The following is a 13,491-nucleotide window of genomic DNA, read 5'->3' on the forward strand; positions in this document are numbered from 1 at the left end:
AGGCCAGATGCTTAGGAGGAAGTTCCTCTTAGCAAAACCACTGTGGTGAAGAGGTCTCACCCTGCTCCTGAGCTCTGCCTGGCCACAGAACTTGGGCAAGGGGATGTAGAAAATCCCACCCTACTCCTTCCAGTAATTCGGAAAGAAGCAATGGGTAGCTCGTTGCTGTAGGACATTATTAGCCATGAACAATTTAAAATTCTTCCAGAGATACAGAGGGAAGCTGAAGGGAGGGAGAACTGATGTTCATTGCCCTGCAGGATCTGTGCAGCTGCATCGCTGCAGTGAGGCACCAGTGTGAGCAGGAATGTGGCTGGGATAGCAGGAGCAGCCTAGGAGCCAGGTACAGGAGACAAAGACATGGCAGAGAAGTGATTGCCAACGCTGCCAGGAGGAGTCAAGCCTTGATCTTGGCAGGCCAAGCACCAGTCAGCCAGAGAGGGCCCTGCAGTGGCCCTGGGACAGACCCAGGGCTGGCACTGAGGCTGTGAGCCAGTGCCAACGGGGACAGTGACACTGACCGGTGCCACAGGGGACAGCAGAGACAAGCACCGATTCCAACTAAATTTAAAAGCAGACAAGTGAGGGCAGCCAGCCCCGCCCCGCCTCGGCCCGGCCCGGCCGACCCGCGGTGCTCCTCCTCCTGTTGGCGGCTCAGCCCCAGCCGGGCCTCGGCCGCCGCGCGCCCCCGGCCGGCGTTCCCCTCACGGAGCTCCGGCCCCGCTCCGGCCCCGCGGGGGAGGCGCGGAGCCTTTGCCGGGGGCTCGGGGCTGGCCCCGAACGGGCCCTTTCCTGCCAGAGTCCCGGCACTGATTCTTCCACACTGCTGCGCGGAAAGGGCGCGGGGTGGCAAATCCACGAAGCCAGCAGCACGACTGGCAGAACTTTCCACTCTTTCCACATTTGGCAAACAAAGGCATTGATGTCTATTGGTTGCAAGGTACGTAGTCCTCTTGTTAGTTAGTATAATCTTTTCTATTGGATAAAGAGGCTCTCTCTTCTCATGCTATTACTGCCATGCTCTATCTCTCTCCTCCTCTGGCTCGGTGGTTTCCCGTGTGGGTGCTCCATCACTTGGTGGTCCTGATCAGCCCCTGCCGGAATTCCCCTTTACCCGGACGGAGGTGACTCCACACAGTTGCTGAATTGCCTTTATTTGTTTCTTCCTTGTCTTGGGGGTTCTGCCAAATGTCCTCGTGGCCCGTGAATTCTGCATTCCTCGTGTATCAGTGGAAATCCTTCTCCCCGAGCTTTGTCAACCTCCCCCAAGGCTGAGATCAGTGGAACCTGTCCAGCCCCAAACCTTAACAAGGCAATTCTGCTGACCAGGAGTTTGTGTTTCTAACAGCTGGACATCACTTGGAGCTTGTTGGTTGCTCTGTTTCACCGATTAAATCTCCCTCCCTGTTCATTAGGCTTGAAAGTTACAAAGATCAAACAGCAAAGAACATCCTATCTTACTAAACATTTCATACTTCACACCGAGCAACAAGATGATCTGAGAAGCGGGACTGGCACAGAACAAACATACTTGGTGACCACCTTGGAAAGGCAATTATGGTAATTATAGATAATTAATACACCTTAAGAAAAGATTAAGGCTTTTAGTGACAGAATGTGAAAAACAGAATAGCAGCAGTTCTTGCTGAACATTATCAGTAAGTATATTGCGAAGACTTTCTTCAAATATAGGTGCAGCTGGGAATCTATACCAAGTGATCATGAATACTAAAGCTATGAAAGAAAATGAGGTTTGGAACATAAGAATCTGCTGCTTAGATGTAGCCTGTGGACTGTGGGCGTGGTGATATTTCTTTCTCAGCTGTTTGACAGTGTACCAGCCTTTATATTTGGGGTTTAAAATCCACAGATGGACAGAACACTTCCTCTCACACGGTCAGAAAGTGCTTTGTCATCATGGGAGCCTACTAAAACACCTCCCTTCTCCACAGGAGTTATACTTATGGCTTTGCATTCCCAAACACAGAGGATTTCTTCTGTCTTGTTAAGATAATGATTTTTGTGAATGGACAAGGACAGACACATTGACACAAAACACACTCACACACTCCAATAATGGACATAAGGGCTGTGTGAGACCAGAAGAAGGGAAGGGGTAAGAAATGTGTGACAGAACTAGCAGGATGGTCGCTGCAATTAGCTGTTCCTAATTGCAACAGCTGGTGGTTTTCACAAGTTATGGAAGATGCACAAAAGGGGGTGGGCAGGTAGTACAGGTCACAGTGCTTGGGATGCACAGGTGTGCCAAAGCAAGTGAACCCAGAGGTGAGGGGGAGACACCTACAAAGGGTCAGCAACACCTGCAGCAGGAGCTCGGGCTGTCCCTGGAGAGCCCCCCTGGGGAGCTGTGGGATGTGGGAGCCGGGCACCAGTTAAAGGGTAGTCAGAGTGGGGCTGTTGGTCTGTTTGTGGTCAGCAGGAGAGCTCTCCTGGCTTCCCACACTGTTCCTTTGTATCCTGCTTGCCATGGAAGTTGGCAAAAAAGCCTCTCCAGTCCCTGTGCGCCCTGACCCATTGCACAGCTGTGGGAGGCTGGGGGTGCACGCTCTGCATGTCAGATCTTCTCTCTGGTGGTGCTGAGCCAACAACATGCAGGGAACACCACCGGCCTTTGCTCCCCCCTCTGCCTCCGTGGGCGTCTGTCCTGCCAGCGCTGCGTCCTCCCTCCAGCCACTGGACTGGGAATTTGCCAGGGAGGGTCGAAGGACACACAGGCACAGCCCACAAGAGCTTGTGGAAGAGCCTTAAGCCTCAGCTCCTGCACAGAAACCTGAAAGATTCCTACCTGAAAGCATTTAGGAGGAAGAAAGAACCTGGGCACATTTCTGGCTTCCGGGGTGTGACTTTACCTCTCGGAATTAGCCTCTGCCAGGTAAGTGAAAGAAAAGGAAGTTCAAAAAAATCAAAGCAGCATTTATTTATAACAATTCACAGACCAATAAAACAAGTGGAGATTTTCTGTCCTGTTTTGTGAGATGTCAAGCCCACCTCCCAGCCGTAGTTTGATGGATGCTTTGCTGCCTCCAAGCTATTTCCAGTTGAAGCAGAAAGAGGCTCTAGGAAGGACAGACAACTGACCATGCTCTTCTGAAAGAAGAGTGGAATAAGCATATAAAATAGTCTGACACTTCCTGTGTATTCTAGATAGAGAATTTCTTACAGATTTCAATTCATTTGCTCATTCCCGCCTCATGATTCAGTTTTGATATGCACTGAGGAGGTGCCATGGTCTGTTTGGACCAGGAACGATTGTGAGGTATTTTTCTACTGGCTTCATTATGCAATGATTTTTAGTCTGACAGACATTCTGAATGCCCCTCGTTTCTCTCATTTCACTGTGATTAAGACAGCTGATTACACCACAGTGAGTTAGAAGGCGATTCTTACTCTGCATCCTGGCAAACTCAGTCTGCATGACTTCCCTTTGGGTTTTAAAAGCAACCTGTACCCTGCAGAGCTCTTATAAATCTGTGTGCCTTTTCCTTCCAGTCTGATTTTGTTCCATGAGTTGTGCCCAAAACTCTATTCTGTGTTCTTTCAGTTTCTCTGCTGCTTTTTGCTCCAGGGCTATTCCCAGGTATTTTTCCTCCAGATCATACTGAGGCCAATGGACCAAGCCCTCTCCGTTGGGATTTCTGGAAAGAATAGAACAAAAAGTTAGCTCTCCATTTGCCAATCCATGGCTCTCTGACTGTCCAGGTTCAGAGCACTTCAGAAAACCAAGAGGAGCCCAGATGATGTGATTCTGGTACCTGAATAAGTGGATGATATTTTATGAAGATGCTGATCAGTGCAACAGCAGAAGTGTAATAGTTACCATGAATTTTAGATCTAAAACTCCATGGCAGATGGAGTCACTGCTCTTAGATTTTTGTTTTCATGTGTTTGCAGGTTCTATTAGAAAATCCATTAAGAAGGGAAATTGCTTCAATATTTATCTTAAATTCGGCCAAAGTTGTAGGAAGCACCGTATAAGGACTGCTTTGGGCAGGTAAGTATGTTCTGGGCAGCACAGACAAAAGTTGAGCTGTAAATAGCATTGTGATTCTCACCCATTTTTAGCAAAGTTGGTCCAGTATCTCATAACAGTTCTGCTAAGTTTATTTTCTTCTTTTGTAGCACCTCCTGCAAAGGGAGAGATGAAACTGCCACATTAGAAAGTAAATAATTAGTATCAGCTCTATCAATTGCAACACTTCTACTTGTTGCCCTGAGCTACTGGAGGTTTTTCTAGGGGAGAACTGCAGATGAATGATGTAATGAAAAGCATCTACTACTGAAGACAGAAAATGTTCATGCTCATAATAACGCTTACAATATAGAAATTATGCTTATAATATTTATAATGCTTATAATGCTTATAAAAGGGAAATTCTTTTCTGAAGACCTGAAGTGATTAAAATGAGTAATAATGAGGTTCTGAAAGGAATATGGAATAAGCATGGGTACATCACCAGCTAAGAATGGCTTTCCAAAGACAAAGGCAATCTCAGCTCCGTGATCAGCTTTTACAAACTCTGGTACCACACCTTCGGCTGAACTTGGTCGATGTTGGAATTCATAAAAGTAGACTGGGTTGCCAGCATCTGGAGGATACAGAAAAGTGCTAGTTTGAGAGCTGAAAATACCTGCTCCAAAGATGATCAGCTTTCATTAGAAACTGTTTTGGTTGAATGAAAACACTTCCAGTTCTCTGGATAGTGAACAGTGCTGCACACTGTGCACAGCAGCCACAGATAGAATTCTGCGGTTGTTCTGAAGCTGCTGAGTTACCTCTGTGGTGTCTGGCCACTTCCACAGCTGAGATGACAAAGTAGATATCTCCCATTGCATCCAGGAGGCCATCCCGGACCTGAGCAGGGCTTTCTGCATCCCCCATGTACTCCTTGTACACTCTGTCAACAACTTCAGACGTAAGACCCTGAAACAGCAGTAAGAAGTACTGAAAATGATGATGAGCACTGTAAGCAGTAACTGCAGTGAGTGAGTGCGGCATCTGCACATCCCTGGCTAAATCCCAACCATCACCTTTCAGAGAAAATCCTCAGCTGTGTCAGAGTGTGGCTCAGAGCTCAGGATTGGAGTTACACAGCTATGGGTACAGGTGATCTTGGGGAAAAGAGGGATGCAAGATTTAAGGATCAAACACCTTTAGGTGAACAGCAGTCAGTGATGCTGGTTTTTCTCCCTTCTGTGGACACAACCTTCGTAACGGCAGAGAAGTCCTGCTGGATTTCACAACATCCATTGCTTGTTGTAGATGACCATCGTTTCTGCCATTCAGAACAAGCCTGGCCTCTGCATTTCTAAGTTCGTGGTGGATGTTTGTGTCACTGAATGATCCCTTGCAAGTACTGGCCCTGCTTAGAGAGTCCTTAATTCTTACCTCTTAATCTGTACTTTTGTATACAGTAGTTTCAGGAGAGCACAAAGGCACCACAGAGCCAAGAGATTTGTAAATTACAGGGGAGCAAAACCTCAAGAAACCTGAAGGTAGGTGTCAGTGCACCCTAAACTGCTCAGGCTTTCCTTTCCAGTGCCCAGCTACTGCTTTAGGAGGGTGTGTCCCATAGGTCTCCTGTCATACCTGCTGGTACTCTGCATGTCTTGCATAACCTGGGGCGATCTAAAATACCCCAAGAGACCTGTGTTGAGGTTCTGCATCACTCCTGGATTCCCACAGAACTCCTTTTTAAGTAGAGGGGCATTTAGGCTGGAAATTTAGAGAATCTTTTCAGTCACTAGAGGTAACAGGAATGCAGCACATGCCTGCCCGTTTCTGCCCCAATTCAGGGAGCTGTCCAGCACAATGGCATTTCCCTGTGAACTGTGTCCCTCCAGGGTACAAACTGCCAGGCCAGTGAAGAAGCAGCACGGGGTTATTCTGAAAATGGTCTCTTACCTTAATGAATACTACTAAGTTGCTCTGCAAAATTTGACGTGCAACATCTTTATCCAGACCATCCACGAAAGGAGGGTATTTCATCATCTGTGTGATCCAGAGAATCATACTTACTAAAAAAGCTTCTATTTACAAAATGATGTTTAAATAACAACATTTCAAGTGTCTTACCATAGGAAGTCCCCATCCAAATTCACAGTTATTTACTCCAATTATGTATGGGACTGCATTGATTGATTTTTCAGATAGTAGTTCCCTGGGACTCTTTGGAAAAAATACACCATCTACACATGCATTGGCGAAAAAGATATCCTGAACAAAACGGGTGAAACAGAAAAAGAAATTTTCATTAATACATTGATTTTGCTTCTAAAAGAAGTTCAAATTTAACTGCAGTTCCTAACTCAAGCCAAATGAAAAATACAAGAAGTAATGCCAAAGCCATGTTAACATTTCTCTAACAGATATTCTATACTAGGCAGGAGAATCTTTGAAGATGTTTCTAATGTTTGTGAAACAGAAGTCATTATGTAGAATTTACGTCTTATTTCAGAATGGACATGAGCGTGTGGAACTTTGGGGAAAAACAACTTCTGTATTGAAGTGTCAAAGGCATAAGTTTCCTAAGAATTGTGATAAGAGCTTTTAAGTAGGAGATAATATATGATTTGATTTTCAGGTTCTCCAGAAGAATCTGTGCCATTTTCTTTTCCTTGCCCTGGCAGAGCATGACAGCAAACCACAGGTAGCTCCAAGTGCAGGCAGATTGGAAGGGCAGGAACCTGTTTGCAATTTTCAGGTGAGGCATCAGTGCAGATCTGCAGGGCTGTCATGTTGTGAAAAAGTGAAGAAAGTCAAATTTTACATCCACTTCAGGTTCTCCTAATATTCCAGCACACAAGGGAATATTATGAAAAAGTCTGAGATGTCATTGAAATAAAAGTATAATTTTACCTACCATTTTCAGTGACATCTGTACTAGTTCTTCCTCTGTTTTTCCTCTCAAGCATTCAACCATTGCAGCTGAACTGGATTTTTCACAGCCAGAGAGAGCAGCAATTTTCTGCAAGCAGTGAAAACAAACAGTTTTGGACACATTTCCTCTATCTGGCTCTATGAGACACCGAGCCCAGCAAGAGCAGCCCAAGCTCCTGCACAAAGTTGCTGGAGTCTGGCTTGGAGTCCCAGCTCCAGAGGGAGTGTACTGTAAGGCCTCACAGTCCTTCATACCACGGGCTTGGCAGAAGGAGAAAACCTCTGCCTCCAGGTTTTTTTGATAGAGAAATATTCTAAGACAATTCTGGTAAATTACATGCTGGGCTGAGAAGGCTGCATGACACGAAGGAGTTAGGGAATAAACCATGTGCAGGGCAACAGAATGCACATTCTTCCACTCTTGGTGATGTCTTTTTGGCTGGTGTAACGGTTGTCATTAGAGAGAGATGTCTCTTTTATCACCCAGGTTCCTGGAAATTGTTCCTTGTAGTTGAAGAGAAAAGAAAGGGATGAAAGCCAGTACTTCTCCAATAAAAATAAAAAAAAGAAGTCTTGATTATTTGCACATTACAAGCATCCAACGGGAGGGGAGGAGAAGAGAATTCAGAGTCTGATACCATTTTCCAGCCAAAAATGATAGGTTGACTTTTCTTGAAGACACTCCGTGTTACGATATTCCTTTACATTTCCTTCCTCTCTCTTTGTGGATACTTGGGTGTTTGAAAAGCAACACATCATTAAACATGTACTCTTTGCACACAGTCTTAAATGACTTTGTTTTGTTTCACAAGAAAAACCCCACATTTCTATATTTGGAAGGAACAGTTCAGGATATGCAAAACATTCTGGAAGAAGCAATTAAAATTACCACCACTACCCACTTTTGCATCCTCGTTCGGCTGGTCAGTGAACAAGCCCAGGGTTGCAGTACCACTCTCTGAAATGGCCTTGTGGAACAAGCCCTTGGCCAGGGGAGATAAGACCTGTGAAGAAGCAAGAACAAGCATGACAGGCACTGTGTTCTCCCCAGAGATTGTGGATTTCAGTATCAGCAGTGGCCATGTGGAACATTTTGAAAGCCCATGTGGTCAGAGTGTTGTTGTGTAGCCTCTGACCATAGTCCAGCTGTGCAAAGGGCTTGGGCAGCGCTGGCAGGGATGAGGAGTTCAGCTCCTTTCCCCTCCCACTGCACTTTGCTTCCAGCGTTTCATGGCACCACACTGCAAGGCAGGGGCAGACTGAGTGTGCCCAGGGCAGTCTGGCTCTGCTGCAGAAGGGCAATAAAGAGCTTCTGGCCAGAGGGAGCCGGGATTTGTACCCCATGGACAATGAGCCCTGCTTTGGCTGTGGGATCTGTACCAAAGTGTGAGGGACTGCAGAAGGAGAGCGTCACAGCCAATGTGCTCCGTGTGGAAGCAGAGATTTTACACAATCACCGGGTCACAAACTGCAGGGCAACTTCAGCTACCAGGACTGTTCACCTCGATCACTTTGCACAAGTGACCGTCAAAGCAAACACAAAATGGGCAAGAGTCCACAACTCTTCTTAAAGGAGTTTTTTCATGAGATTAGACTTTGACGGTTTTTTACATTGAAAAATACCCCAAACCAACCAGAATTTAATTCTGCAGATGAGTAGTAACATTCTGATACTTAACTACAACATTTGAGTATGAAAATGACACATTTTTTATCAATCGAGATCTGTATTGTTTTTGTTGTACTGTTGCCTTGCTGTTGTATCAAAGACCCAGGTGTTGTGTATTGTAACACCGTCCCTTTTCTCTCGCTGACTTCTCAGGCAGATACTGAAAAAGGATGGAGGGATTTTCCCCATAGTAATTCAAATTCACAATTACTGTGAACTTACAAGAGCAGAGACACTGATTCCTCCTGCAGATTCTCCAAAGATAGTGACGGATCCTGGATCTCCTCCAAAATGTATGATATTTTCCTGAATCCACCGAAGAGCCGCTACTTGGTCTAAATATCCCCAGTTACCTCGGGCATGCTCATCACCAGTGCTGCAGGGAGAGAACAGCTTGGTTTAAATGGTCAATGCAAGCAAAAAGGCAGAGGAAAAGATAATCTGTGGTGTGAGAACTCATCTGCCATTCTCTACACAGAGCCTGTCTACACAACGGACAAATGAACGGCTCGGAAAGCCCTGAGATTGAAGCAGCAAGCCGCAAGAACAGGTCTCAGAGCTGCCTTGGGACTGGAAATTGTCCCCAGCTCTTGCAGAGGCAGTTCAGAAATGTTTCTTTGCATAAGCAAGTCTTCTGCACTTCTCTTTACAGAGGCTGTGCGCACATCACTTTGGAAATCCCTCAGGAAAAACTGAGACCAACCATCTTACCTAAAATATCCAGCAACACCTAATCTGTACTGAATTGTTACAACCACCATGTTGTCAAAGGCTGCTAATGCTGAGCCATCATATGATGAAGCTGCTCCAGAAATTAATCCACCTCCATGGATCCATACTAGGACCTGGAAAGAGAAAATCAGGATCAAAAACCCAGAACAGGTATGAGCTCCCAATGATAAAAACTAAATACAACCCAAGATTTAATATTTTGTGCTGATTCACTCCTGACTCTTTCAGATTACATTTCACAAACTGTAGAAATCCGTTGAATCTAAGGCATGCAGGTCTGCACAATGGCATTGATTTTGTTAAATACCTACACCGTGTCAGTGCCCTGTGACTTTGGACAGATCCTTTAGATTAAATCAAGCCCTGCTTAGCTGGAACACCAATACATTTTACTTGTAAATTAGGATTTTGTGTCTCTTTTGAATTTCAGCTAATATTTGCTGGGGCAAAGCATGTAAGTTGATCAGCACTACAAAACTGTCCCAGCATGTCTGCTCATGCCATAGGGTGGAGGTTTGCTCTCAGATAATTTTGCTCAAGGTGTTAGGAGGATGTTGCTTACGGGCAGCTTCTCCTGTTTTCCTGTAGAAACGGGTGTGTACACATTTAGGTACAAGCAATCCTCAGACACTTGGAGAAGAACTTTCTCTTTTCTGTTGGTGATAATGTCTGACAAATACTGTCCTAGTACTTTGTCCTGTAGACACCTGAAAAAATGAAAAAGCAACAAGCAACAGATTAAGTGAAACCTGAAAGCTATGAAGAGAAGTTTTTTTGTACTTCCACAACAAAGGGCCAACCAGAAACTGATCTCTAGCACATTTCTAGATTGGTAGCAACTGCAACCATTGTGTGTTTTTGCTTTTCATATATTTTCTTCATTGTCCTGTCATTAATGAGGTCTGTAAAAAGAAAGCCACTGCAGTACACAGTGACATGCAGATACAATTTTGCACATTTCACAATATCACAGAAATATATCAGCAAATACATTTGGCTATAAATTACTTCAGTGAAAATATAAAATAATCATTTTACGTCTCCAAGACCATTTTATCTTGCAATGGTAGATATTAGGCCTGAGACACTAAACGAGGGCATTAGGACAACGGGAGTGAGACATTTACAACGTAGATTAGAAGAATTGCTGTGCATTTCTTATGTGCCCTTTGAAGCCCTTGACTCAGCATTTTTTGCCTAATGTTGTATTCCAACATTTCCTCAGCTGCTTTCTGTCTCTGCTCCAAAGGCCTGTAGTGACTGCTAAGTGATGGCCAAGGGCTCCTGAGCCAGAGCATCATGTGTAAAGTGCTGCTCCACCTCAGGCCATCCCTGTGAAACGGCAGCTTTTGCTAAAGAGAGCAGCTCATCGTGTGTCTTTAGAAATGCATCCAGCGGAACAGCTGCAGGTGCAAGGAGAGGGCACCAAGGCATTTATCTTTGTGGGTGGCCCTGCGTGCACATCGGTGTCATGGAATTGCATAGGGTGTAACATTTTGAAAGGTTCAGTGGTTTTGTCATTGCCTTACATCGGTGGGTAGGAAGTGGCATCTCTGACACCTTCCCATGGCTCAGGTGGCTGGGGTTCAGAAAACCTCAGGGATCCAACCGGAGGCTTGGCAAAAGGCAGTCCCAAAAAGACATTTACAGTCCTCTCAGCTGTGTCCACTTGGAATTGGAACCCTCGGACTCTCCCATATGTGGTCTCCGCTTCTGGTGGTTCTGTGGGACAGGAGCACAAAACCACATAATTGTTCTGTTTGTAAGTAATTGCTAGATTTGCTACTTAAAGGTACTCCTTTTGTTGACTTCAACAGGTCGTTTTTATACATGAAGCTTCAGCAAACTCTAATCAGTTTTAACAGTACACTGTTCTAATCTGCTCTTTTATTTTCCTGTTTTATTTTCCCAATTTATTTTACTGATTGCATTACTAGTGTTTACTCATTTAGATTTACTAATTTATTCTAACACACTATTATGATATGTTTATTAAATCAGTCTAGCTGACATTATATCAGCCTTCATTTTGGTTGGTCTGTGTGTAAAATTTGCATCAGGTATACAATATGTATTGTCTTACCACATCACGCATTAGTGGTTGCATAGAGATCTTAATCTTTCTTTTCCCCTGGGTTGTTAGATAAAAACCCAATAGATTGCTCTCATTAAGAAAAGAAAATGAACAGAGAAAATATATTCCAGCCTCTTGAAGGTATGTACAGCCAAAAGAAAAAGCTTCTAAAATACCCAAAGATGGTCTGGCACAAACAAATCGTGTCAACATTTGTGCAAGATTCATCTTAAGAACGGTGTGAAAGATTTAATATGAAATTAAAGATGTGGTACTGTGGCTGCTCAGCCTCAGGAGGCAAGATTTGATTTTGCAATTTGCAAAGAAGGCAAGGAAGAGAAATGGTGGAAAACAGTCTAGAAACTGAAATGAAGGTTACGCTACTGCAGCTGAGTTTGTGTACCCAGTTCAGTTCAGGGTTTGTTCCCGGCTCAGCCCAGGGTTCGTGCCCGGCTCAGCCCAGGGTTTGTGCCCGGCTCAGCCCAGGGTTCGTGCCCGGCTCAGCCCAGGGTTTGTGCCCGGCTCAGCCCAGGGTTCGTGCCCGGCTCAGCCCAGGGTTCGTGCCCGGCTCAGCCCAGGGCTTGTTCCCTGGCTCAGCCCAGGGTTTGTTCCCGGCTCAGCCCAGGGTTCGTGCCCGGCTCAGCCCAGGGTTCGTGCCCAGCTCAGCCCAGGGTTTGTGCCCTGCTCAGCCCAGGGTTTGTTCCCGGCTCAGCCCAGGGTTTGTGCCCGGCTCAGCCCAGGGTTTGTGCCCTGCTCAGCCCAGGGTTTGTTCCCGGCTCAGCCCAGGGTTTGTTCCCCGGCTCAGCCCAGGGTTTGTTCCCCGGCTCAGCCCAGGGTTTGTGCCCGGCTCAGGCCAGGGTTTGTGCCCGGCTCAGCCCAGGGTTTGTGCCCGGCTCAGGCCAGGGTTTGTTCCCGGCTCAGCCCAGGGTTTGTGGCCGGCTCAGCCCAGGGCTTGTTCCCCGGCTCAGCCCAGTGTTTGTGCCCTGCTCAGCCCAGGGTTTGTTCCCGGCTCAGCCCAGGGTTTGTGGCCGGCTCAGCCCAGGGTTTGTTCCTGGCTCAGCCCAGGGTTTGTTCCTGGCTCAGCCCAGGGTTTGTGCCCTGCTCAGCCCAGGGTTTGTTCCCGGCTCAGCCCAGGGTTGTTCCTGGCTCAGCCCAGGGTTTGTGCCCGGCTCAGCCCAGGGTTTGTGCCCGGCTCAGCCCAGGGTTTGTTCCCCGGCTCAGCCCAGGGTTTGTGCCCGGCTCAGCCCAGGGTTTGTGCCCGGCTCAGCCCAGGGTTTGTGCCCGGCTCAGCCCAGGGTTTGTTCCCCGGCTCAGCCCAGGGTTTGTGCCCGGCTCAGCCCAGGGTTTGTGCCCGGCTCAGCCCAGGGTTTGTTCCCGGCTCAGCCCAGGGTTTGTTCCCCGGCTCAGCCCAGGGTTTGTGCCCGGCTCAGCCCAGGGTTTGTGCCCGGCTCAGCCCAGGGTTCGTGCCCGGCTCAGCCCAGGGTTCGTGCCCGGCTCAGCCCAGGGTTTGTGCCCGGCTCAGCCCAGGGCTTGTTCCCGGCTCAGCCCAGGACTTGTGCCCGGCTCAGCCCAGGGTTTGTGCCCGGCTCAGCCCAGGGCTTGTGCCCGGCTCAGCCCAGGGCTTGTGCCCGGCTCAGCCCAGGGTTTGTGCCCGGCTCTCGGGTGGCACCGGGAGGCAGCTGCAGGTGGCCTCTCGCCCTCCAGGGACCAAAGGGCCGAAGCCCCGGTGTTTACCTGTCGCCGCCAGCGCCGTGCCCCCGACGAAGAGCATCCAGGCCAGCAGCGCCGTGTCCCTCGCAGCTGCCATGGTGCCGCTGGCACCGACCCCGCAGGCTGTGCCTTTATAGGCTCGGCCAGGGCCGCCTTACGCAAGGAAACACGGGTGAGGCCAGGGAGTGCCCGGGCTGCGAGCCAGGAGCGGCGCTGCCGGGCTCGGGTCGGGAACGGGGAGCCCTCCTGCCCCTCGGGGCTCCCGCTGCCTCCCCAGTGCTCCTTTCGGTCCTGCTGCCGGAATGTCGGGCACAGCGGGCTCCCGAGTGCTCTGGAAGCAGCCTTGCGTTCCCGGGAGCGCTGCCCTGCTGCTGCAGCGCCTCCGGCTGGGACAAGGACCGGAGGGTT

The 13,491-nt window shown here is 47.8% G+C and overlaps 1 protein-coding gene across 1 annotated transcript; it reads right to left on the reverse strand.

The window, feature by feature from the left end:
- Positions 1–2,913: 2,913 nt before the first annotated feature.
- Positions 2,914–13,205, reverse strand: LOC136296118 (fatty acyl-CoA hydrolase precursor, medium chain-like). Its single transcript, XM_066194952.1, has 13 exons — positions 13,108–13,205; positions 10,829–11,021; positions 9,862–10,006; positions 9,279–9,412; positions 8,790–8,943; positions 7,801–7,902; positions 6,882–6,986; positions 6,095–6,235; positions 5,924–6,010; positions 4,795–4,942; positions 4,476–4,607; positions 4,074–4,146; positions 2,914–3,656 (listed from the first exon to the last, which is right to left on the reverse strand). The coding sequence occupies exons 1-13, from the start codon at positions 13,178–13,180 to the stop codon at positions 3,482–3,484; spliced, it is 1,662 nt and encodes a 553-aa protein (XP_066051049.1). The 5' UTR covers positions 13,181–13,205; the 3' UTR covers positions 2,914–3,481.
- Between the last annotated feature and the right edge of the window lie 286 nt (positions 13,206–13,491).

Source organism: Chamaea fasciata, unplaced genomic scaffold (genome assembly GCF_029207755.1).
Source record: "Chamaea fasciata isolate MVZ Bird 193981 ecotype frontalis unplaced genomic scaffold, bChaFas1.0.hap1 SCAF_12, whole genome shotgun sequence".
Taxonomy (NCBI): domain Eukaryota; kingdom Metazoa; phylum Chordata; class Aves; order Passeriformes; family Sylviidae; genus Chamaea; species Chamaea fasciata.